General features: G+C 45.7%; 1 protein-coding gene across 2 annotated transcripts in view; it reads left to right on the forward strand.

The window, feature by feature from the left end:
• TMEM19 (transmembrane protein 19) overlaps positions 1-27,480 on the forward strand; it is a 353,906-nt gene that overhangs the window by 117,682 nt on the left and 208,744 nt on the right. For both annotated transcript variants that reach the window (XM_069628253.1, XM_069628252.1), the window contains exon 3: positions 22,740-22,853. In XM_069628253.1, the coding sequence (XP_069484354.1) occupies positions 22,740-22,853 (114 nt within the window). The remainder of the gene's footprint in view (positions 1-22,739; positions 22,854-27,480) is intronic.

The following is a 27,480-nucleotide window of genomic DNA, read 5'->3' on the forward strand; positions in this document are numbered from 1 at the left end:
ACGGGGGAAACCCCAGTAATTTGCAGATCAAACATTCAAAGAACGATCAACCTCCTCTTCGAATTGGGTTTCTCCATAACCGAGAAAAAATCAAGCCTGGTGCCAATCACCTCCAAGCAGTTCCTAGGAGCTGTCCTAAACACCCAAGAGGGGTTGGCCTTTCCATCAGAGGAAAGAATTCGGAATCTACTACTGCAAATTCCTCTGTCTGGTCGCCAGATAAGGGTGCGCAAAGCAATGGGTTTGCTAGGCATGATGGCGTCATGTACTTACCTGGTCCCCCACGCGCGCCTGTGCATGCGTCCCATGCAAGAATGGTTGGTGAAACAGTCGTCTCAGGCAAGTGGTGAGTGGGACGATCTAGTGGTCGTTTCGCCAACACTAGTACAAAGTCTTCGCTGGTGGACAAGAGAGAACCTGTCAAAGGGGAAACCCCTTTACGATCCAGAGGTACAAGTGTCACGACCCTCGCCCAAAACCCCCTCTGGCAAACCCATTGGCCAGGTGGAGTCAGGACTCTGGCCTCTAGAGCTTGGCATCCTCTTCAAAAGCCCTCATGGGGCCAGTCCTGGCGCCTATGGTGCCAGGCTCATACACCATGAAAAACAATGTGCTTGGGAACTACTTTGTTGTATTGTCAGCCAACATGGAGGCATCCACATAGATTGGTTCCTAAGAACCAAGCTATGCGGTCTAGTGTTTTGGGTGTGGTAGCCTAGGGACTAATTTTCCTGGACTATTTTGTTGGGGCTATTTAAACCACATCCAAGCAAGACAACACACTTCGCGTTACTTTGCAGCTTGCAACGTGACGCTCGCCGTGTCCAGCTATTCCCTCGAACATCGGAGAAGCAGAACCTGCAAGGAGACAAAAGGAACATCATTAGCAGCAGCATCCTACCTGCAGTTTTCATCTTTAAACACTCGCAGCTACTGAGAACAGCTTTCTCGAATCTGCACGCCTCCCGGACAGAACGACCTGAAAGAGGAAGATGGAGGCAACATTAAAGAAAGCAGTAGAGACGTTTACGAATTACGAACTGCTCAAGAAGCTTACCTGGCTGGTCGCCTCTCGGCTGGCACCACTCCGGACAATCCACTTGCACTGAAGAACACCGCGACCTACAAGGAAGGAAAACACAGGTTAGCAAAGGCAAGACTTTGCAGCGCTGTGCATAGCGCGACCTTACCGCATCATAGCGCTCTTAATGCGCCATCATTTACCAGCGGGGCTCAACCAAGCCAGTTCGCTGTGCTGAAGCTCCGCATACCTAAGGGAGAAAAAATAGACATTTTAAACAAAGAAAGGCATGCAGGTTAGCAACAAAACTAAGACCTACCTGAACAATATCAAACGGGCCGGCGTCAGTGAAGTAACTGGACCGCACTCGCCCATGAAAGACAATGCGCCCCTGCAAAGAAGGCAGAACGGAGAACACGCCCAATTCTACCACAAGGTGATGAGAGAGGGCGCTAGAGGGACTGAAATCATACGGGGGTGGAGGGAGGATACTTACCCCAGTTGGTCAGTCTTGAACACAGTCCTCCTGTATTTTCAGGCAGAACCTTCCCCGCAGACCACATCAGGGCAAAGCTGAGAAGCATACCAGCAATAACCTGGCTGGGTGGCGTCCCTGTGGATACCAGGTGAGCGTAACAACAAGCTGTACTCGCTACAGACACGTCCCTGTCAGGGTGGGGAGCACACATCCTTCATCACACAGCTCAGGGTCTCTGGTCTCACACAGTGGCCAAGAATCATATAAGCATGCTAGAACTTATGGCAGTCTTCAGAGCGCATCAAGTGTTTGAACCCCACCTGTTGGACCTGTCAGTGCACATCTTAACAGACAGTACAACAGCAATGTTTTACATAAACAAACTGGGAGGGACTTGTTCGCCAAATCTGCCCAGGCTTGCCCAGAGAATTTGGGCATGGGCACTCAGACAGAACACTTACCTGTCATCTCAACATGTTCCATGGGGTCTCAATTCACTAGCAGACGCTTTAAGCAGAGATCCCCTCTCAGAACAACACGAATGGTGTCTACACAGAGAAGTCGTAGAAGACATCTTCTCACAGTGGGGTTTCCCCACTTTAGACCTATTCGCCACAAGCGAAAACAGGCAATGCCCAGGATTCGCATCCAGGTTCCTCAGCCAGACTCCAAGGGGAACGCCCTGTGGATGAACTGGTCAGAGATGTTTGCCTAGGCTTTTCCACCAACCCCTCATCGGGAAAGGTGGTCAACAAGATGCACGGGGAATCTGACGCTCATCCTAGTTGCTCCCATGTGGGCGAGGCAACAGTGGTTCCCACACCTACGCAGACTAGCAGTGTGCGAACCCATCAGACTCCCGTGCTGGTACAACCTGCTGTCCCAGCACCAAGGTCAGACAGTGCATCCTCAACCCAGCTCAATGAACTTGGCAGCATGGCTCCTGAAGTCATAGTTTGGACATCTCAATTTACCACAGGGCTGCATGGACATCCTAAAAGAATCTAGGAAACCAAACACGAGGCACTGTTACTTTGATAAATGGAAAAGATTTTTAATCTGGTGCCAGAATAAGCAAATCAACCCAGTTGATTGCACTCCTTCCAATATTGTCACATACATGCTCCACCTGCTGGATGCAGGGTTGGTATTTAACTCACTCAAGGTACACCTGGCGGTGCTGTCAGCCTACACCACCTCCCATAGCAAGGTGTCATGGTGGAAAGTACCTGTGGTTAAAGCCTTCATGGAAGGGGTAAAGAGTCTCCACCCTCCAATTTTTAAACCCACCACCTGGTTGGAACCTTAATGTGGTGTTTGCTAAACTCATGGGCCCACCCTTTGAACCCATGAACAAAGCCAGTCTCAAACACCTGACCTATAAGACTGCCTTCTTAGTAGCCATTACATCCATAAGAAGCGTCAGTGAAATTCAGGCTGTCAGTGAAGGATCCTTTCTTTACTGTTCATAAGGATAAACTGGTTCTACAAACACACCCTAGGTTCTCACCTAAGTTCATTTCTAAATTCCACGTTAACCAGTCCATTGAGCTTCTTCAAAGAACCCAAAAGCTCTGCTGAGGTGAAACTACACACTCTAGATGTGCGAAGAGCAGTCCTCTACTATGTAGACAAGACCAGGCCACTAAGAAAAACAGACCAACTCAGTCTCCGTAGCTACAGGCAGAGAAGGAGATCGCGTCTCTAAAGGTGCCATCTCTAAGTGGATAGTCAACTGTATCCAGCTGTGTTACTCCCTTTCTGGAAAGACTGTGCCTTTTACGCCAAGAGCCCACTCTACTAGAGGCACTGGGGCCACTCTGGCTTTCATTGCAAGCGTACCCCTGGAAACCATTTGCAAAGCAGTTACCTGGAGCTCTATTCACACTTTTACTCAGCACTACTGCATTGATACTCATTCCAAGACAGATACTGAAGTGGGACAAGCAGTTATAAGACATTTGTTCACTCATGACCCTTCTCACATACCACCTCCTTCTAACACTGCTCGCTAATCTATGCACAGCATGTGATCTAAGCAGATTCCACAAGCCTCAGAAGGGATACATTACTCACCGTAATCGTAGTTCTGATGCTTGTATCTGCTTAGATTCACATGCGCCCGCCCTTCCTCCCCCTCTGAGAGAAGGTGCATGGATGCTTGTAGTCTTATTCTATCTATCTATCTGCTTGGATAATCTGTACTCTCGCTACTCCTCATGCCACCTCATGTCAGAAAAAACACAATCTGAGGGTCCTACACGCATGAGGGATCATGGGTACAGTGGACGTCACACTAGGGATAGTATTACTGGCACGCCATGTGTTGACGCCCATTTTCGAGTTTCGAAAAAGAAACTGTAATACTCTGCAGCTTCCACTAGATGTCGGCCTATGCACAGCATGTGAATCTAAGCAGATAGAAGCATCAGAAACATGATTACGGTGAGTAATGTATCATACACGCACACACACTTACACACACACACTTACTTTCCAAGGATGTGCCATTACATATTATTCACATGTCTATAAAACCTTTTCTAGAAACGCCATGATTTTGAAATGTACAAACCTGATCCCTGTCGTGACCAAGGTGGATATCTGACAAAAATACTTGTGTGATCAAGCTCTGGTCACTTTAGTCATATATGACATAGCCACCTCTCAACCAAGAAGGAAACCCTGGGTCCTCAACAACATGGTCCTAAGGGAGCCAGCCATTAAATTGCAGATTGCCCTTTTCTTTATACAATAGTTCTAGGAGAACATTTTGGAGGGTGAAGATTGGGGTTTCATATGGGATGATAATAGTAAACCTGTAATTTCTGTGGAATTCATTATCGTAACTGCTGCGTTGATGAACACAGGAGAAGCAACGTGCATTGTGTTGGAAGCTCAGGTTAAGGGACAAGGAGGGAAATACAAGCAGCCCGGATCCGTAAAAGCTCAGAGTGCTGAAAATTGGTAGAAATCGATTGGAATCGCACTTATCCTATTGCTCAGTCAAGACAATTATCCACACTGAACCAATCCTTTTATACAAAGGGAGATGAAGAAAATTGCCTACTTGCAGCTCAACATAGAAACCCTAGATCGAGAAACTAGATCTTAGTCTTGAGAGATCCATTCCGAAGGAATATTGTTCAGGGAGCATTGAATGCTGTGATTATAGAATCCTAGTTGGGCAGTCTCATAAGGGCAGAGTTGCATGACCAAGCTCTGCAGCATAAATACTTCAGTCTGTGTGTAATCGCTGCAAGCTCTCCGAACTGGAGAGGGAGGATTTTAGAGCATCCAATAAGTAGGGAAGATGTTCCTCAGGCGATTGAAGTTTTGCCTGTAAAGAAGTCTGTGGGTCCAGACCTTTCAGAGTCCTATTGGCTCCTCACTGAAACCGATTGTTTAATTTCTTTTTTGTCTATTGGGGTTATTTCCATCACTGATGGAATCATCCACAACCTTATTTTTTTTTAACCGGGTACGCTCCCAACAAATTGTTGCCCTACTCCACTGCGATGCAAACATTTTACTAATAACCTGGCCACAAAAGAAATGAAGTTTCTCCATGGTTTGGTTTCACCTGCCCATGCAGGATTTATTGAAAACGGGGATGCATGTGATTACCATTAGGTACACCAGGAAGACAGCTCCCCTCCTCCTTTTTGGGCTTTGACATCCTATGTTGCTACCAAACGGCCTGTGTGTGTATCTACATATCAATCATACACCCGTTCCAAGATGGGCACTGCTATATCCCTAGATAATTACGTTTTATGTACTTTTCCCCTATCAAGATGGCAGACCGATGAAGCCACATGGCTCGTCGCACAAGAGGGTTCCCACATTAAGATGGTCTCCAGATAAAGCCGAACGCAATGCAAGCAATTGGGCCGTTAGTCGATAAAACACAGTAGACTGGCCTGTTTCTCACAACTGGTTTGGTTACTAAGCTTGTTCCCGATTTGTTCCTCCATCTTTGAAGTTTAGATAGTAAGGTAAGACTGCAGCAGAATCACCCACAGTACGATTGCCACCCATTCTTCTGATGAATGTTCTGGTTCAGACTCTATTTCCTTAACTTTTACCCTATGTTATTAAAGAACCCAGGGTCTCTTGAGATAATCCTTGGTATTATTTAGCTGTGACTGAAGAGAAAATGTGCTATTGGAAGATTGCCATGCCTCATTCTTTTGTACTCGTTTACACCCTGTGAAGTAAAAAAAATCAAAGTAACATGATCAACTTCTGTCCAGGTGGTTCGAGCAAAGCTAGGACAGACTACAGGTACTTTCCTCCTCCTCTTTCGTGCTAACTTAGTCATTTTTCCATAAGCAGAATATCCCCCCCCCTCTTTGCATCCTCTGCATGGTTGCCTGTGACAACTATTACACGGGGGGGGGTGCAGATCATAGTCTCCCCTGACTAGTGGGGATCCTTCTGATCCCTTGTGGTAATTGATAGAGGAGAACTCACTTCCTCTCTTCTAAGACTCCCAAGGGGACTCTGGCTAATCCATCAAATTTGACAACCTAAGAAGAGCGATTTTACTCTTTGGGAGCAGGCAAACTAATATAAAAGTTGTGGTCTTTTTTTTTTCTTTTTTTTTTGGACACGCATAAATAGAATAGAGTGGAAATAAATGACATTATTGCTGCACTCACTTGGTTTGGGTTCCAGCTTCTCTAAATTATCCTGGCCAATTTCCAATTCCCTAGCACTAGAAATAACATGGTCTTTCTCCTTCAGATCTTTGCGCTCGCCATGGAGCCATTACACTAAACTCTGCAGGTCGATCATTGGGGGAAGGATGGGTGGGGCTTCAAGTATCTTGGAAAGATGCATAAAGTGGCAGTTTCTGCAGATATTATTCTCTCTTTAACTGACCTGGGACGCTCGCATCCACATTTAGTGGAGGAGTTGTAGAGCTTCTGTATTGTATCTGGATTTGAAATCGACCAAAAGAATCTAAAGTCCTAAATTTATTGAAAAAAATGTTTGAGCTACACACAGGTCCCTCCCTGGTCTAGGGAAAAGTCGAGTATTTGCTGGTTAATCTCACATCTTCCCATGGTACCATGCACAAGGCCATCATACCAGGTCTTTAGAGGGTATGTGAGGGAGACCTCGAAAGAAGACATGAGTGGCTTCCAAGATGACACATCCCTACGCGTTTATATATGGTTTGTGCCTTACCAATAAGGATGCCAACTTCAGTGTTGGGCAGAATTCCGGGGATAATGGGATTGTTTTATTTGGGGCAACATCCTAGAAAACAAAAGATTACAACGAGAACCCCCTCAATGGGAGGATTAGGGATTTGGAATAGTAAACGTTGCCTCTTGGCAGCTCAAATTCGGACCTGTAAAACTGCTTGTTACTAGCCGGACTAAAGATTGGATAGTGTGAGACAGGCATGGTATCAAGAGAGACTACACAGACTCAAAGATGCTAGTTTCAAAACCTTTCAAGCTTGGGCCCATTTGGGTTCAAACACAAGTTCACCCTGTGCCTCTCGGGGCTCCCTTCTCCGAGATTAGGCTTCTTTATTTTTATTTTAGTATTTCTAATAGCATTTGTATATAGTGACATAAACATCCCCTCAAAACCCCCTTGCCCCCAACCCTGGAACAGCTGCACATCTTTTAGTTTTGTCAGACGCTCCATAGTATACAACGTCCAATCCTCAAAACAAGTCCAACAAATCAATTCTTTGTGGACACGGGTTCACTCGATAGTCTTTATGGAGGAAGTCCAATGCCATGGCCCAATCTTTCTTAAACTTCCTCTGGTCCCCCTGCCTGAACCGTCACCCACTCCATTGAGACCTAGTGCCAAATCTTCGATAGCCATTCTTGTTCTGTGGGGGCAAAGGCCTGTTTCAATTTTTGGGCAATAAGCGACAGAGCTGCCACACTAACAATCATAGACTTTTTTTGAGATTTTGATAGTAAAATGTCCAAAACATCACCCAAACCCAACTTTGCTTCCCCAAAAGTCTTAATGTATTTGGGACCCAAATATGACTTTGATTGCAGTGTTAAAAACAAGGGGGTTCTGGGAGTTTCTCAACTACCGGCCTATATCCCGGGTTAGAGTCTCAACCAGAGTCTTTAGCTCACCATTCTTTCACAGAAGAGAAATTTCCACTACATATCAGTCCTTGTCCTGCCCAAGGGCAGTCCAGCACCAAAATGCCCTTTGAACAAGAGTACAACAGCAACCTCAAACACGTGTTTCGGCCTGGTTGGGCCTCGTCAGTGAGGTGGAGCTGTGCCTTTCTAAGAACAGTGAGCAAGGGATCCACGTCTGGATTACCCTAGTAATTTAGGGTGAAAACCCAAAGTTACTTAATATGCAAAAACAAGGGGGTTCTGGGAGTTTCTCTACATCGCAGTGGTAACACAATTCCAATATGGTTTTGAAATGAGGCACTCTCGCCATATATGCCCCCTTATCCCTATAACTTTGCAACCCCGCCAACATTCCCCAAGCACTTTGGGGTAAAATGTATGTAATTTCTCGGGTGTCATTGCACCATTACCTTGACCCACATTTCATGGATATGGAGTGCCCTCATGAGTTTGGGAATCCCCTGCATTCCCTCCCGTCATTGCTGTTCTGATAAGGGGTTGCTTAAAACATTTTACCGCTGTTTCGTATAACCCCACTGTGGATGAGCTGGAACCGCCAAGAGTAGCTTTATACAATGCTCCAACTGTATGATAATCACCTGAGTTTGTGGTCGGATACTTTTCAAAGGGAGTAAGGTCCCTCGTTGCTATCTGTTTGTTTCCTGATGCCTGCAGCCAATGTCTCAGTTGTGTATATCTAAAACTTTCCTGTTCACGCAATGAAAACAACTGTTTCTGAGGGACTGGTATTGGTAAGGCATGGAAATAGTACAATACCCTTGGTAGCACTACCATTTTAATAACATCAATCCGACCTATCCAAGATATTGACTGGGAATTATGCTCCCCCAGCCACTTTTTGTTTGAGTATAATAAAGGGAGATAATTTGCCTGATGCATAGATTCCAAGGAATTGGTCATCTTCTCTCCCAAATATCGTAGACCCATATCAGCCCCCACTTACTGATTTACATCCAAGGACTGCTCCTCTATATCTGTACCCCCCCCCCAGACACCCCCCTGTAGAACCATCATTTCCTATTTGAGTATTCATTTTCAGGCCTGCAACTTCACCACATTTTGCAAGCTCTTCTGTTAACCTTGATGATGAATTAGCCAAATCAGTTGATGTAATTAGCAAATCGGCGAACACCATTTCTTTATGCTCCACTGCTCCATGTTGCTCAGGTTAGTTTCTTAAAATGATGAATTGTACTTGATGTTTGTTAAATGTGGATCATGCTTTTAGCTTATGCAATAACGCTCTCTCTCTATATATATTTGCTGCTACCATAGCAGGTTTAATGATAATTAGAACGGGTAGAAAACACTAGTGATATTAAATATATTGACTTGTATTGCTTCATGATGAGGTCTCTGAGTCAAAACGAACTACACATTTTCTGGCTGCAGTGTTGTCAATCATGTCAGGGGGTGCAAACACTCAGGGAACTGTCAAAGTGCTAGGCTGATGCACCTCTCATAACTTAAGACTGTTGATTCAGTGCCCAATCCACACAGCCCTACCTAGGGTTGAGGGGGGCGGGCAGGGAATCACGCCCTAATGGGCAATCAAGTCAGATGGCACCCCAGATGGCACGTCTTAAAGATGACTAGAGTATTACTAATATTTAAATAACCTCATGTCCCAGTTCCGGGATAAGGACAGGGCAGAATTATTCTTTTTTTCTAAAAATGCTTTTTTTAAATAAGAGGTTAGAGTGCATACAGAAGACGGCGCACTATGAAATCAATATCTCCATCCATTGGAGAATGGCTCTATTATAGGCTGAGCACATCACACTGTCATGCAGTGAACATGAATTTCACAGTAGCAGTGGCGCAACTTGGTGGATTGCCAGCAGAATCACTCTTTACCTACCTAAAGACTCCAGCTAACAGGACAAATAATGTATATGCAACTCTCATAGTGAGGGGAGATTTAGACACCATCCAGTATCGCCCAAATGCGTATCCTGAATTGGCTTTAACGCATACAAGTCATGTCAACTGGTTTGGAGGTAATTTAGTTTACCCACAAACAGGTGCAAGGCATGGCCCATTAGCTACACCCAATCTGTCACTAGAATTCTTAGCTCGGTTTCATCCAAACCGTGGAGGTCCGTATCTGCAGGCTGACTACCAATTGTTAGCCCCCCACTTTGACACAGTGCGAAACATTGCGCTGCAATATGCAGCTCAGCAGGGTATAGCACCTGCGCAGGAACCTCAATGACAGATGGATGCAGGTGGGGTACAACAACAGACATTGAGAATGATATTAGGATTTTGTCCATCCAAGAATGAAGCCATACCCAAGTGGTATTCAGAAAAATCGGGACAATTGCAAGCTGCCTATCCACAAGTCCCTCCCCAGCACAGGCATAGGGCCCTAGCCATGTTTCTTCCATCTGGCTGCACACCACCTCTAGCGAGCTGTGACAGCTGTATCTCAATCTATAGCTGGCTTTATTTACAGCTGATGGGCACGCCATCCATCACCTCACTAACACTGATACTAGCTGACATCATGGGAACACAAGGCGCGGCCGCAGCCATTTATTTAGGCCTGTCAATAGCATCTAACAACTATCAAATGGTTGAGAGCATAATCCTACCCTTATTGAAAGTAGAGCCTGCAAGGTTAGAAGTCCATAGGACACTGTCCCAATTTAATGAGCAAGAGAAAAGGGAGCAAATTGGAGATATTGTACAACCACTTCTCAATCGCTGTGCAGGGATCACTTGGACAGAAGACCAGCAGAAGCACATAAAAAGGATAAAGATTATGTTAAGTCAGATAAAGAAACACATCATGAAGGGAGGCCCTTGAAAGGACGAGGATCGTTCCAGGGTAAAAAGGGCAACAAGCCACAGAGGCGGCAATTGTCGCCCGTAGAGGAAGAAAAATATCCCGAGCATGGGCATAAAAACGAGATATCTGCAGGAGATGGGCAGAGCCTGCAGCGGCAAGGCAACCACAGTGGTAGACGGTCACGGAGTAAGCCTGGGGGCCAGTCCCATTTCAGTCCTACTGACTAGGATTTTAGAGACAGGAACACATGAAAAGTCCCCAGAAGTACGGCACTAATGAGTCTTCGTCTCCCTCCCAGCAGACACGAACATCAGATTGTTCTAAGGCTGAGGGGAAGGAAGTGAAGGGCGAAAAACACACGGCAGCACTACAGGTTTCACAGAATGCAGAGTCCACGCACTCATCGCATCGTCCCCAAGATTAAGCGACACACAGATTGGATTGAGGTCCCATTAGACTCTGGGTCTGACATTTCCATATTTGAATGCATCCACAAGGCACTATTGGAGCACACAAGGGCACACAGGAATGCACAGATCACTACTCCCAATGGGAAGACATTGGCACATAATGAAGTGTATTTTGTAACAATTCAGCTAGAAGGCAAACACCCCAAAAAGATTGAAGCACTATTTTGGTCACAGCTACACATTCAAAATAAAGGGCTGTTAGCATTTCAAGGCTGGCCACCATTGTATGTACGGCAAGCACCAAGGGGTGAAGAGATGGTAATGCCTGCTTTTTCCAAAGAAGGGAGTGGCGAACTCATGCAAAAATATGCAAGAAAATGGTCCGCACTGGCAGCGGTGCAGCTGTCATGTAGGGCATAAGGAATGTCCAGCACATGTAATTCCAGTACTGTAGCCACCCCCACCACAAAGGTAGTATCCAGTTAATCCACAGGCAGTTGCCCACATGCAAACCATAGTAGACCAGCTAATGGACCAGGGAGTAATTTTAAAGCAAGCTAGCCCACATAAGTGTCCCAATTTTAAAACCTGATGGTACCTAACATTTTATTGTAGATTTTCGAATTTTGAATGCGCATTAGTTCTGGATTGCTAGCCAATTTACAAAGATGTAAATATAAAACAAACCTTGATCTAGGCAATGGGTATTTCACACAACCATTAAGTGTAGAAAGCCAGAAATACACTGCATTCACGTTTAAGGGAACACATTTCCAGTTCACTAGAATAATGCAGGGGTATAAATTCACCTAGCACATTCTCAAGCAGAATACAGAGCGTACTCGCAGACATTCCTAATTGTTGGCAGAATGTAGATGATATTTACATCACCCATGAGTATCTCTGTGAACACTTGCAACAAGTAGACAGTCATTCACACATTGGCTGCAAAAGGATACCTGATTAATTTTAAAAAATCAAAACTAGCTCATCATGAGGTTACCTTTCTAGGATTCACTTTCGGATGAGGGCAGGGGGTTGTCAGCAGATTTTCTTTAGAAGTGTGCCAATATAAGACCGCCCACTATGCTTAGACTGTTACAGGCCATTCTAGGGCTGTTAAATTTTGTTAGATCATATGTTTATAATTTTGCTGAGCTAGTGAAACCATTGTTTGCTTTGATAAAACCGAATTTCAAGGCAGCTCACTGGCTGCCAGAACATTCCTATTCTGCACCAGGTATATTCATTAATGACTCACACTGGTCCTGCAGGACAGGAATACAGATGAAGACTTGGAGATAAACCATGTGGTGACAGACAATGCTTTCACATAGTGTGCAATCTAGGGGAAACTAAACCAATTGCATTTAAGTCACATGTATGTACACCTGAGGAGAACTTTCTGGCTTCAGTTCAGATGATTATTCAGAAAGAGCGGCTGCTGGCAGCAAATGGAACCATACACATAAACACTCCTTTAGCTCAACTAGATGCTGCCACAAAAGCTAGCGTGCCAAATGCGTAGGCATTACACACTAGATGGATTCTATGGTCAGCATCTCAACATGCTCCAGATGTAAAGTACCATTTATAAGGCAGAATTGCAAGACTGACTGGATTGAGTTGGACAATGGACACAGAGCCAGACCACCCACAGTGTGACATACCATTGTTTGATTTTTTTTTTTGCAGGTAATATACTCAGATGGGTCGGCTATTCCAGCAGTGGGGACACGGTCTAAGTACGCTGCCGCGTGTGCAGCCGTCGTAGGATACTTCACACATGAAGAATTTATACACACTGATATTGCAACCAAGCATCTGGGAGACAGGTCTGCCCAGACTGCTGAATTGCATGGGTTACTACTTGCATTGCGCCAAGCAGATTCAGGGAAGCCCACTCTAGTAGTCTCGGATTCAGATTACATTGTCAGGCCTTATAACACTGACTTGAATTGCTGGATGCAAAATGACTTCAGACATTAGGCATAAAACTATTGCTTCCAGGCAACTCTGGAAGCAGGTTTGAGATCTTAAACAAACTTGCCCTTTGTTATGGATGATGCATACAAGAGCCCATACCAAAGTACACATTCATAGCACTGGCAATGCATTGGCAGATAAATATGCCAAAGAGCTCACAGTGAGAAAAACAATAGCAGCCATAACTCGCTCAGCGACTGCAATGGATGAGGACATAAGAGGCTTGTTTGGGTATTGTACATAGGTCAAAAGGTTTCCCCGGTAATTATATTTATGACATTGAAAATAACAGACCAATAGTCACTATTCCTATTGAAAAAAAGGGGATCATATTGAAAGATGAATCCCTAATATTACAGACGGGGAAAAGCTGATTGCAGCCACACACACTGGACTTGCATATGCCCATTTTGGGGTGAGTGCAACTGCACAGCTGCTCCTTGATCACTTCTGGTGGCCAGGGCTTCGACAACAGGTGAAAATATATATTGCAAACTGCGAGACATGTTTACAGACAACTGTGGATCACAGCAACAAAACTAAGGAGGTTCCTTTGAGAAAGGCAGCCTGGCCCTTTGAGATCCAATATATGGATCATATAGACCCACTACCTGCAGTAAATAAGTACAAGTACATTCTAGTGATGGTGGATTCTTGCACTAGGTTTACCTGGATGATTCCTCAAAAGAAAGCAGAATGCAAATCAGTCATACAGGCACTTAGGACTGTAGTAGCCATGACAGTGACTCAAGCGTTCCATGCCGCTAATGATCCAGCTTTTTCGGGGTGGGCCCTGAAGAAGGCATGGGGATCAGGGCTGCATTTCTCGCACCCATTTACAACAAAATCGAACAGGGTTGTGGAGAGGGCAAACCAGTCTGTAAAAATGGGCCTGACTAAAAGCATTCTGTCACTGGGAGGTAACTGGTTAGACCATGTGCCCTTAGTAATCAGGAGGGTGAATAATTTACCACGTCAGTCTCTATGCAACGGTAAGACCCCATTTGAACTCTTGTTTGGGAGAAAGATGTTTCTGCCTGAACTGCATGTTCTTCCCAGCCCCCTACCTAGGAACGAGCAACTGTTGGTGACAACGCTGCTGAGGGAATCCCTCCAGGTTGAAGCTGCTGAGGCCCGTCCTGAGAACACACTCAAAGCAGGAGATTGAGTCCTGGAAAAGATCCATGACACGACTCCTTTTGGCCCGTCTTACAGACCAGCAGTGCGGGTAATCGGAGCAAAAGGTTCCAGAACTGCCATCCTACTCGCACTGCCACCTAAGAGAGGTACTAGGCAAGTTTCTCTGGATCACCTAAAACCTGTGCCAGATGGTGTATTGCTCTCCTCTGAAAAGTGCACGGAACTACCATAAATCACCAGTGCAATTATAGAGCAAATACTTCAACCCAAAAACAGACACAATAATTCACAGCCACGCACACTTTAGAAGATAATCAGCTCTTTACGGCTATTTATTCAAAGCTTACAGGTACATAGAAATAACTTGTACAACTCACATGGGCATAGATCACAGAAAACATAAAGAAGTCAAAGAAAGAAATACATCACCGTGGGCGTAGCTTAATGGAACTTCATCTCGCCAGAAGCGGCTGAAAGACCCCGATAACAGCCAGGCCAAGAGCACAACAACCCACAGGAGTGTCGGACCGAAGCGTCCCCCCTCCGACTGAGGTCTTTGTGCTTATCCCGTCTGACCGTTGAGGGCTTCCGCATATATGCCCTCCTCAACAAGGGGTGGCAACTTCTCGAACCTTCTGGCAATGCGCTTGCGCATTGATGGGTGACCGTTGGTTGCCAGCTGGGTCAACCGACAGTAACCTCAAGGAGCAAAGCACTTCTCTCTCCTAAACGCCCCGGGAAACAATTCCATAACTCATCTCAAAACCTTGGCACAGGCCGAGCAAACCCAAAACAAACTTCACTATCAGGTACCAGCCGGCACCTGCGGATCTTAGCTTTCCCAGCGCCGTGTCCTTGGCTGGGAAGGCCTGCATTCCAAGCTCATCAGCGAATAACGTTGAAAACATGTTTCGCAAAGCAAGTGCAGCTTTCCACTGAGGCATGGATAAATATCCATTATGGCTCTGAGTTCCCCCAGAATGCACTGCGCACCAGCGCCATGTTTTTTAGCTCTAACACCACAATCCACCCTTGGATATTTACCTTCCATAGCCCAGTGGCAAAGGAGGCGGTCTTTGAAACCGACAGAAATATCAGAACCGAATTGGGACAACAACAAGCTATTATGATAGCTAATATAATACAAATACAAGCGAAAGCATAACGCAGTGTACCTCCAATATCAGGAACCCATGAAAATAACCAATCCCACCAATTTCTGTTTTGATTTTGGGAAACTTGAAAGATGAGATCTCTCAAACCTCAAATATGACTTTCAATGGATCTACAGTGGTCACTTAGACTGAAACAACACATCTCTTTAACTGTGTTACACCCTAAATTATGTTCCAGCAATAAGTAATCAACAGCAGCTCTGTTCTGCAAAGGTAGCTTTTCTAATAACTTTGCTGTCAAGGAGTAATTCTTCTAAAGCTTGCAAAGTATGATTAATACTCTTAACCACTAAACACGCTAATCTCATCAAAGATTTGTACCCTCCAGCAGCTAAACCCCAAACACCTACTAATGAAAGGGTTAATGCTAAAACCTCAGCTTCTGATAGCAAATGTACATGTTAATCGCAGTCAGGAAATAATCCCATACATTCAAAAGTTGACCTTTTACCTCGTTATCACTGAGTGTAAAGGAAACATCATTAGTTCTAATCAAGTCAAAGCACATGCTACCACATGGAAAGAGCCATCCTGTTTCAAAGTCAACCATCTCTAATTAGAGCTCACACACTTGGCAGCATTACTACAAATCAAAGGCCTCAACATACGCACAGCTAACTCTGGTGTGCGCATTCCTTTTGTCTTAAAATATATAATGCTCCTGCTCGCCCAACCCTGCTGCCCAAACAATTCATGAACCATTTTTCTGGCTACATGCAATGTAGTAATTTTGGAAAAGACAAAACATCAACATCTTTGGTTAAGGCAATTCCTTTGGAAGGGCAAAACCTTTCATTTTTTCTTTTTCATACATTTATCTCAAAATGCATTTAAGAATCAGGTTTCAACATGTTGGCATTCAAGTGCTGTTTCACACAGCTGTTTATGGTGCATGATGTCACAGTCTACAACTCATTGTCCACAGTTCTTTAGACAAGAAAGGCAAAACATATCAACAAGGTCATTACAACCGTCGACTGAATCATTTGAATGTGCAGCATCAAATGTTTGACAATATGCCAAGCCCGCACCATGACAGTTCAGCAAAAGTTATTACTTTGTTGGACACTTCTCACAGGTTGCCGAACGAATGTTTTCACTTTTCACGCACGTTAGCAGCCTTGAGTGCGGTGCAGGACAGGTTCAAAGTTGAAATAGCATGTCGCAGTGGCTCGCTTTCTCTGAGAATGCGTCTGCTTGACTGATCAGTGTCACCCGGCAATTGCACACGTCTACCCCTTAATCTACTTTCTTGGTTATTTGCCTAGGCAAAATACAAACAGGTTAAGATTTCATCAAAAGGTACACTATCATTGTTTATCCACATTAGGATGTATCAGCGTTATCCACCCCTTCACTTAACACCACTCTTCTGCATGTTACTGGGGGCTTATTTGCACTCAACCATACGGGGTGTAACCGCCTACTCACAAACTCATTTGTGCAATGCGATCATAGTTGGTCGATGGTACCTCAGACTGATCTGTGATTTTACAATAGCCATATAATAAGTACCCAGGTCGCACTTCTCAATGGTCTTTTTCACCAAAGCGATCACGAATGCCAGGCACCAACTTGCTTCCAGTATTTCATGACCTTGATTTAGATTGCCCTGCTGGCATCACTCCATTTCTCATAGGTAAAGTCTTTTCGTCCAATACTGCCTGCAGTTGCACAAGCAGCTTTGTTTATTTTTCTCCATACAGCTAGTGTCTTTCAAGCCTCTGGTTTTCCACTTGTCAACAAATCATTCATTCTTGCACTAAGCCGTGAGGCTTCTGGATCATGGCTAATGTGTTCATGCTATACTCCAAAGCCCCGCTCTGCATGTTGTCTCTTGCAAAAGGGCTACCTTTGTAAGTTTTTTTTTTTTCATCTGGAACACTATAATGTCTTTGTCAGTTACTCCAGCCCTGGCAATGTAGCTTGCATTTTACCAGCTTTGTATGTTCACTTCTCAAAGCGCCTAGAGGTTTCTTCTCCAGTGCACAGCGCTTTACTTCAGTTCACATCACATGGGGCACTGGAATGCAGCTTGCACGGCACTGTCTCTTGAAATGAGCAGCTGTCTTATCTTAGCCCATTCACAGATGCACAGTTTTCCCCAAATGTTCATATGCGCGATGCACCCAGTCTGCCATTTGATACTGGGCAAATTCTTTACTTGCATACATCATCCTTCAGTTCAGTTTCAGCATTCTGTAATTGCACCCCCCTCCTCAGTTTTTGCTCACACTGACGGTGTCTCTCACAGGGGATGGAATGCAGGAATGTCATTGTTTATCTTTCGCGCAGCAAGCTTATCTCTTTGCTCTATAACTCTTAAACTGTGGCGGCTTCAATGGAAGGCACTCGTTTCAGACAGTTCACCCAAATTAACTCTTTCCTGCACTGCTCCAGCAACTTAGAAAAGCTCCCATATCTGCCAGCTTCGGTAAGCACCATTTCACCAAACAGGAGCGCAGTATTCTGCTTTTGTCTGCCTTCCTCCAACAGTTTTTTTTTTCTTCGCGCACCTCGCCCAAGACAGTGCAAGTTATCTTCAAGGCACAAGCTCTGCACACACAGCAAGACTCTTATTTTCAAAAGAGGCACTTTCTCTTGTCATCAGATTCAACTTCATGTAATTTTGCAAAATGTCTTTTTAGCCTGTTTAAACTGATGTCCCATTTAAAGGCATACATTTTTCTTTTTCCTCGTAACCTTGTAGTTTGGCTTCACAAACTCACTCCAATGCACTGTGCGATCTTTCAAAAGAACCCACAACCCACTAAATCTTTGTGCTGTCTTATCACACACAGATTTTCCATTCTGTTGTACCATTGCCAGAATATAACCACTTATGTCAGTGCATTCAAAACATGTCATGTGTAGTGCAGCTCCCTGCACGTTATCTGCAAAAGCAACCCACACTCTGTATTGCTTGTGGGCCGTTAATTTGTCAACAACATTATCACTATATATCACAATCAACTTGCCCTTGTCTCGTATAAAACATACATCCCTTAATAACAACAGTACTTTTGCTTTTAGCAGCAATTCCATGGTATAGCGTGCGAACAGTCCAAATACTGTAGGGGCAATTTAGAAAATATAAATTGTCTTTTTCCCCCCAAACAATTGCAAACTGGTTCTGCAATTTCAAATCAATATACAAAAATCGAAAATTCAAATGCCATTCACTAATTTCTTTTTTTTTTTTTATCAAGTGAGCCTCTCACCCATTGTAAACATGGCACAGCAGGCAATTTTAGTGTGTTCCTTAAACATAATGCACCGCCAGCACATGGAATTTATAGTTGCCAAAAAACAAACCCTTTAAGCTTTCAACACCGATGTTACTCTTTCTCCTAAACACGACTCATTCCCACGTTATCTTCAGGAATGTGAACACTTCAAAAGCATACATTATAAGAAAGGCGCATCCTCGCCTCCTTGATATTAAAGCCCCCCACTCACTAGCACACTGGGGCTGAATCGCAATGTTTAATGTTTAAACACTAGTTCACAATTTGCTCATCAAATACTTGCAATTGTTTCTTTCTCTGCTCTCATGCCAAAATAGAGCAAGCTTTCACTTTGCAACTTTGTCAAGGGAAACCGCATGAAAAAAAATTCTTTCCTAATTGAACATAAATCTTTAATTCATCATTCATCGGAGCACTGTGAACATAGACATTTTTTCCTTTCTGCTCATGACTTTTCGGCTCCTTTTTTTTTTTTTTTTTATTTCCAAGCAGTAAGTCAGCCACGACTGCTTTACTGAAGGGGCAAGATTTCAACCACAAATGCTATCGGCCGCGGCAGGCCCACACAAAAGGTACTGTCTATTGGCTGTCTCAGAGCTGCAGTGAGACGACCAAGGAAAGGCGACAGCCTGCTCTGCACTCTCTCACACAATCATCATTTCACAGCAAGGGAAAAGAAAAAAAACAAAACAGCTTAACACAGTTCAACACTCACTGCCCAATTAAAACCATCTTTCGCTCGTTCAAACAGATTATTTGGAACACTTCATCACAAATATCTCTGCGTTCAGACGGATTCTTTAATATTTGGAGCAATTCATCACAAATATCCCATCCTCGTCGCCAAAAATGTATTGCTCTCCTCTGAAAAGTGCACGGAACTACCATAAATCACCAGTGCAATTATAGAGCAAATACTTTAACCCAAAACAGACACAATAATTCACAGCCACGCACACTTTAGAAGATAATCAGCTCTTTACGGCTATTTATTCAAAGCTTACAGGTACATAGAAATAACTCGTACAACTCACATGGGCATAGATCACAGAAAACATAAAGAAGTCAAAGAAAGAAATACATCACCGTGGGCGTAGCTTAATGGAACTTCATCTCGCCAGAAGCGGCTGAAAGACCCCGATAACAGCTAGGCCAAGAGCACAACAACCCACAGGAGTGTCGGACCGAAGCGTCCCCCCTCCGACTGAGGTCTTTGTGCTTATCCCGTCTGACCGTTGAGGGCTTCCGCATATATGCCCTCCTCAACAAGGGGTGGCAACTTCTCGAACCTTCTGGCAATGCGCTTGCGCATTGATGGGTGACCGTTGGTTGCCAGCTGGGTCAACCGACAGTAACCTCAAGGAGCAAAGCACTTCTCTCTCCTAAACGCCCCGGGAAACAATTCCATAACTCATCTCAAAACCTTGGCACAGGCCGAGCAAACCCAAAACAAACTTCGCTATCAGGTACTAGCCGGCACCTGCGGATCTTAGCTTTCCCAGTGTCCTTGGCTGGGAAGGCCTGCATTCCAAGCTCATCAGCGAATAACGTTGAAAACATGTTTCGCAAAGCAAGGGCAGCTTTCCACTGAGGCATGGATAAATATCCATTATGGCTCTGAGTTCCCCCAGAATGCACTGCGCACCAGCGCCATGTTTTTTAGCTCGAACAACACAGATGGTTACTGCGATCTTTCCACAGAATCTTCCTCTTCCAAGTGGGGAGCCCACGGAAGATGAAGAAATGGAGATCTCGCAAATAATGCTGATGATAGGTGTTCAAGATGAAGAAGAATATGCCAATCTTGATTACACGTCCACAATTCAAGGAAGTACTGCAAGTCTGCCAAGTTGGAAACAGAAAGCCTTTCTAGTTGCTAAAGTGATGGGAGAATTATTTTGGACAGACTTTTTAAAACAGTGTTCTAAATTGTTGGCAGTGTATTTCCTCCTACTGTGGTTCAGCCTCTTTTTATTCTTCATCTCACTGACTTCTGGTCATTTTCTGAGCAAGGTTTCCACTCTACCTGTATGCAAAGAAGTAGTTCTATAGCCTTTAAGTTATTTGCACATGTTAGAGAAAAGAGAGCTCCAAGAGCCTGGAACTCCAGCCTTCATACAGATGTTTCCTCCAACTATGGGTCACGTGTGGACGCAATCATTCAAGACCTTTAATGGGCCGTGAGCCGAGTGAAATGTGAGGAAATTGTGTTTTTTGTTGGTTTTTTTGAAAAATAAATTCCTGCCACATTTCAGACTTTGTCGGAGGTTCTGGGTAATATATTCTGGCCCGATTTGCACACGTCAGACCTCTGCGGATTCCCACGGGTGTCCTTTTTTGGAAATGCATGGGGTTCGCTGTTTTCCTTGGTGGCTTGGACACCCTAGGCCCAAATCTTTAGGATGTGCGCATAATCAGAATTCCTGAAATTATGCTGTGCCGAAAGACTTGGTGTTACCCGTGTTTTCGGCTTTCCCCTTTGCGCCCAGGTAGGTGCACCCACACTTGTGAGGTACCGTTTTTGTCGGGACACCTGTGGGAACACGGGAAGGTACGACATTTGTTGTGTTTGCATGATTTTCATAACATTTGGCCCCATTTGCTGCTGCCCTTTGTCACACAACCCTTTCATTTTCCCAAATGTGACCTACATTTAGTCGCTGCTTTAGGCACTATAGACTTTTGTAACCTGCACAAGTCACCTACTCTTGAAAAGGTCTGCCAAGCTCTTTCAAAAAAAGTATGCTTGCCGTTCCGCCCCACATTTGTTTTCCTGATTTACACATGCTAAGTACGTCTGTTCAGGCTGTAAGCATAAAACTCCTGTGTACCATGGCGCCGTTAATGGCTTGTAGTTTTGCTTGTTTTGTGAAACATTACAAAAAATGGGTGATTTCCTAACTGCAAGAGTCGGGGGAATGTAGCGGAGCAATGTTTTTCTCAAAATTCATAGAAGCCTTTGCCGTACCAGGCCAACCATGTCCACCACATACCTTATTTTCTTTTTTTATTATTTATTTACTTATTTCCGGTAATTTTTTTGCTTTTCCCCAAACTATGGAAATGTTCCCTACAAAGTTGTTGCCTGACCTGCGCAAACCACCCCCTTCCTAAACTTGGAATTTTGTCTATTTTCAGAAATGTATGCCTTTCTGTCAACTCATTCAGCTTTCCTACTTTTTTCTTCCATTCCGTCCACGCATGTCCTATTGGGGGGAAAAAAAGGCCAAAATCGCCTACCTCTAACAAAACGGTTGATAACCATATTAAAAAAATATATACGTTTTCGTTTCCACTCAACCTGTTCTTGAAAGCCAGGAAAATGGGGAATTCAGCACAGCAAACCATTTGTTCCTAGCTCTTAAAAGGAAAAAACCGCAGGCTTCTTTGTACATCATTTTATTGACAAAACCCAGCCCCCCCTACAGCAAACTAGGATTCCTGGGTTGCGTCACGACCGCCTACATGTGGGGGGAAAAAAGGGGGCAAATTTGGCTGAGATCTCATGTAACAAAAAAAGTTACAAGCCAATGGAGACATACCGAAATCACCAAAAAGACTTGGCACTGGGGGATGGAGGGACCATGGCAGTTAAGGGGTTCAGATGTATTACATGGAATCTGTAATAGGAATGTGTTCTTAAGATTGGCAGTCTTTTTTTGTTGAGGATATACCACATGGAGTGTCGCACGCGAATGTACTTTTAAGATTAGAACAAGTCACTTTACTAACACCCTCACGTTGCCATGGTTTGAAGTCTTTGGATACCACCTTTTGTTTATGAGCGTGTAATAAACACACTATACTCATAAAGTAGAATTAGTTATTAATTCACAGTGCCTGCACTGGGGTTGGGCATTGTTTTTTCTGCAAGTTCTTTAACACTGGGTTGGTGCTAAACCGTCCCGCAATTTGCAGCTCTGTGAAAGCAGATCTTTTTTTTTTTTTAAGAAGGGCACAGCTATACAAGTCTGACAATTGACAACCCCAACAGTTCTTTCACTCTGTGAGGCATTTTGCAGCCGTCAGTGTGATAGGACTTTTAGCTTTCCTTGTAAACAACTTTAATGTACTGCACTTGTAATAAGATACAGTAACTATTTTAATATTCGTTGGCTCCTATTAAGCTTGTAATGTGCCTCTGTAGGTAACTTTCCATCCAGCGTCCCTTCTGATACCCTTGCACTACATTTTGTTTTTACCTGAGATTTATCCCAGATGTGCCACATGAGGACTCACTTTTGTGTTTTACATTTTGGACTTCAGACATACCAGTAGGTTATTCACATGTACAAATCTCAAGCAAAGTATTTTTCTTTTCTCCCCATGCAGGCACGTTGCGGCCCATTTCTCCTTGGCGCTGGCTTTTCTCTGTGATCATACCCCTTATGATAGCTTCACGTGGTTTTAGGAAGAAGAGTCTGGATCATAGTGGCGCTCTAGGAGGTATGACTTTGTTTCTTTTATAACATACAAATAAGTTCCTTCAATTCATTAATAGGGGAACATTGACAAGCTTCAATTATGTGCAGGATAATTAAATGCAACCCCATCACTAAAATATGTTCTTATACATTACATAACCTGGTTTTCTTCTTCATTAAGTTGCGCTATTCATCAATAAAACATGCACTTTCACAGCTGGCTTTTTTGATAATAGTGTTCAGTTGTTTTCTTCCCCTGATCTCATATGAGTCGTGTCATACTGTGGGCAGAGAGCACTCGATATGCAAGTAATTGAATTCAAAACCTCTATTTCTACCACTGGCAGGATTTGAAGAACACAACTGATGTTGGACTAAAGATAGTAAGGAAGTCTTTGGGTAACAGTGTCCTGTTGGCTTTATAACAAAACTGTTGCAAATAGGACCTGGTATCTGCGTAGCCCCTCAAACCCCTGCCCCACATGCTTGTCAGGCTGTAGTAATTCTCGTCTACCTTCCAAGGGTCTTCCTCCTGTGCTTGAGCTCACAACTGGATTCAAATGGCATACTGTTTGTTTTTTTTGTTTTGTTCTCTGGCTCCTGCCCGGATCTGTTTTCAGTTCCCTAGCAGGCTGTTCGCAACACACTCCTTCCTGCCGTGTGTCAAGGACTGAGAAAAAGTGCTAAAGGAAACTGCTCCTCTCTTTCTTGTTCTCTCTCTCCACTGGTCCCATCTCTCAACCTCTGTCCTAGCGCTCTATCATTGTTCGCACGCTTTAGCCTCTCTTTATACAGTCAGCTGTCCTTATTACCCCAGTAATGTCTGGGATTGTTTGGGCAGTTTCCCTTGGTCACTGGATTGGTACAAACTCCCTAGTTCCATCTTCCCTCTCCTTTGTATTTTTCCCATGTTGCCATTCTCAATAATTGCTGTAATTATAACGTTTGTGGGCTGTGAATTTTAAGTCTGCATTTTGGGCTTAGGCAGAACTGTTATGGTGTGGCTCTGTGAGCTGGATCCCCGCAGCCTTATTAAATGGCGTCTCAGCAACCTTACATGCAGTTAGCAAGTCCCATGCAACCCAACCTTCCTAGACCTATGATGCGCATTTGCATTTCAGGTCTAGTGGGCCCTCCCCCTCTGTGGGGAAAAAAGGAGTTGGAGATATTTTGCGCCGATGTCTAAAGCGACAGTCTGCAGATAACATTTGCAGACTCCCCTAGGTTTGCCCAACACAGGATTGGTAGGGGGGGCGTGGCCGACGGCGAGATGAGATAGACGTGGGCCTCTCGGGCTCCTGCGACCGCGGCTAATATCCTGTTTAAAACGCCTGCATTTTCGTGCCTGGTGACCCCCAAAATACATCTCCCGGAAGGGGGCACCTTGGGGCACAATTAAACTTAAACTCATTTGAAAACTCACTGTGGCGGAGGAGCTGGAGGCCAAGCTTGGCGGTGTCCGAGCCACCCATCCGGGTGTGCGGAGACGGGAAGACACCAGCAGCCGCATCGGAGGAAGGAGGAGCCGCACATTGAGCGGCAGATACTGCCGTACCAGTGAGTGTCTGCGACAGAGGCCCCTCTGCTTCCCCTGCTGGGAGGACCCTTGCGCTGTTTCCGCGCTCTAAGGCCCCGGCCCCGGTTCACACTGCGCTGACGGGGAGACCTGGGGGCTACCCGTGTCCCAACCAAAGCAACCACACGGCCATCAGGCCCCGGGCAGTAACGAAGAGACTGTAATCCAAGCCAAATTAGCCCAGGAGACGGGCGATGCAGGGCTAGAACTGGACATACCTCCCAAACAACGAACACATACAACGGAAGGGACCCCAGTCTCCTGGGACTCCAATCAACGTTCCCGGGCACTGAGAGGGGCTGGGGGTGAGCCGGGCACTACAGGAGTATATAAAGGTGCGGGGGCATTCGGGAACGGATGACTGCAGGCAGATCCATGCCATAAACCCTGCCTCCCCCCAGAGCAGTGGCACTGCTACCAACGGGGCACTGAGCTTCCGGGCGCTGAACAGGTCGCACCGCAGTGCATACAACCTGTGAAAGAACACTGGTTGCCCGAGATATTGTTTAATGCTTCCAACTGCTGAGAGTGACGGGGAGGTGCGCCGGGCACTGCAGCAACAAACAAAGGCATGGCGGTGAAGACCAACACCGTCTTGGGGCCAGCAGCGGGGAAAGAACGTTGGTATGACACAGAGCAACCAAATGGGGAGCAAGTGGGGCAACGGCGTGTATACCCCATTGAAAGAACACCGGCCTCCTGTGACATCAACCACGCGCCCAGCCACCGCGGGTGATTGGGAGTGAGTCGACCACGACTGCAGAAAACAGAAGTGCGACCGTGCGGACCGCCACCGATCTGGGGTCGACAACTGGGGATAGCAGTACACTATATCCCCCCCCCCCTCTGCCCAGAACTGCCGAAACTCCACAGGGTAGACACCGGGCTGCCAAGTGGAGCTCGGGCTGCATATAGCACGCTCCCTAATCATCAAGACAGGATTCTCGTGGCTTGAACTCACCTGCAGGGCCGGACAGCGGGCATGGGGAAAGAAAAAAACCAAGAAACCCACCATGCAAAACCGAATTGACCAATACACCGTCCCCCCATCGCAGTCCCCCGAACCCCAGCTGCTGCCCACCGGAGACACAGACCCTGGACACCTGCTTTCTCTAAGAGACATCATGGCTGCCATAGCTGAGTCCCAGACACATCAATGGAACAGAAGATGGACGGAATAAGTCTGGATGTATTCCTCCTTGGACACGATTTCCAAAAACTGTCAGCACGCACGGGAGCCAGAACACTGTATTTCCAACACAGAGGACGGCCTGCATAATGTGCAACAACAGCTCCAGGGAGTCTCGGCCAAGCTGAAGACTCTAGAAGCCAGAGTCGAGGAAGGAGAGGAGAGGTCCAGGCGTAATAACGTTTGTATACTTGGTATCCCCGAGAAGGCCGAGGGGGCATGCATGGAACTCTTCCTGGAACCGTGGCTGGGAAAACTGTTTGACCCGGAATCTTTCTCCAAATTTTTCTCTATAGAGAGAGAGCACACCACATGCCCACAGGTAGACATCTGCCCGGCGCCCCCTCCCCCAAGATCCATGATAGCCTTATTCCCCGACTATACGAGGGAAGTACAGAGGGCAAGGCAATCCTTTGAAAAGCTGAAAAGACCAGTTCAATCAATGGGGGGTCAAATATGGCCTCCTTTTCCCTGCCCAGCTCAACCTCTACCACAAAGGCGCAATTGTCCACTTCAACGACCCAGAGGAGGCGTGGCGCTGGGCAGAGCAACACATAGAGGGAGACTGGTCGGCATCTCGAAGCAGCAGAGCCAGGAATCCCAGACCACCAGCGGATCAGCGCCAGGTCCCGAACCGGCCGCCAATACCAGATCATCCGGAGGAAATTGGGGACGGACCCCCGCCCTGACTCCCATAGGAGGTCCAGAGCCTGCCGGCAGGTACGAAATACTCCACTGATTGCACCACTGAAGGTCCCAACAGCTCACATAAGGCGTTCCATATGCGCACAATGCGGCACACGGTGGTCTGCCACCCTCTAATTTGGGGAACACCCCCCCCCCCCAGCATCTCTAGTTTAGTTCAAGGGACTCTCCAGTTGATACCCTACCTTTTCTGAGTATCAGTAATGTTTGGGCGACAGGTACTTCGTGTTGGGGTGGAGTATAGGAAGGGTGAGGGAGGGGTGAGTTGGGAAAGGTTTTCGGGAGCTTCAGGACCACTGTACCCATGTAAGTTTCACAGGTCTCTACGGTTCTTTGTTGGGGTTACAGCATGTTCGTGCAACAATCCAATCACCACTTTCGGCACGACTTGCATCACGTCACCAGGTACGGGGACCTTAACCCCGCAAGACATCCACGCAATCCTTTATTATCTACGCTTGATGGCACCAATTCAATCTCAGTCGCTCTCGACTGAACGCCCCAAGTCCCTTAAAGTACTCACCTGGAACGTAAACGGGATGGGCTCTGCAATTAAAAGACGCCTGGTTAAGCAATTGCTCAACAGACACTCCCCCCCCCCCCCCCCGATGTGGACCTGCTAACCGAAACACACCTTGCGGGATCCCACTTTACCCTCTTCGAGAGAACGAACTACAGGGCCGCTTTCCATGCGGGATACACAATGGGATCCAGAGGTACCCTCATTCTCGTACATAAGCGCATCCCGTTTGCCTTGCAGACTGTAGAATAGGACCCTCAGGGTTGCTATGTTTTAATCCTAGGAACACTCTGGGGTGAGACACACTGGCTTTTGTTTCAACTCGAATTAATCTGCGTCGGCTCCACTTGGCACTGGAAGGGGCGCCTATCATCGACACACCACTAGCCCATTTGGCAATTGATTTTGAAAAGACCTTTGACTCGATCCGGTGTGATAGCCTTTGGGAAATTATGAGACGCATGGGGGTTTGGGGACGGTTTCCTGGGTTGGGTAAAACTACTGTATACGAATATTCAGGCTGAGGTCAAGGTGAACGGGTGGACCTCCCGACCCTTTCCCCTCGGCAGGGGCATGCATCAGGGATGCCCCTTCTCTCCCCTCCTCTTCGCCCTCACGATTGAGCCGCTCGCCCTTTGGCTCCGTCAGAGTGAAGCCTA

This window comes from Ambystoma mexicanum, chromosome 12 (assembly GCF_040938575.1).
Source record: "Ambystoma mexicanum isolate Mex_15411 chromosome 12, UKY_AmexF1_1, whole genome shotgun sequence".
Taxonomy (NCBI): Eukaryota; Metazoa; Chordata; class Amphibia; order Caudata; family Ambystomatidae; genus Ambystoma; species Ambystoma mexicanum.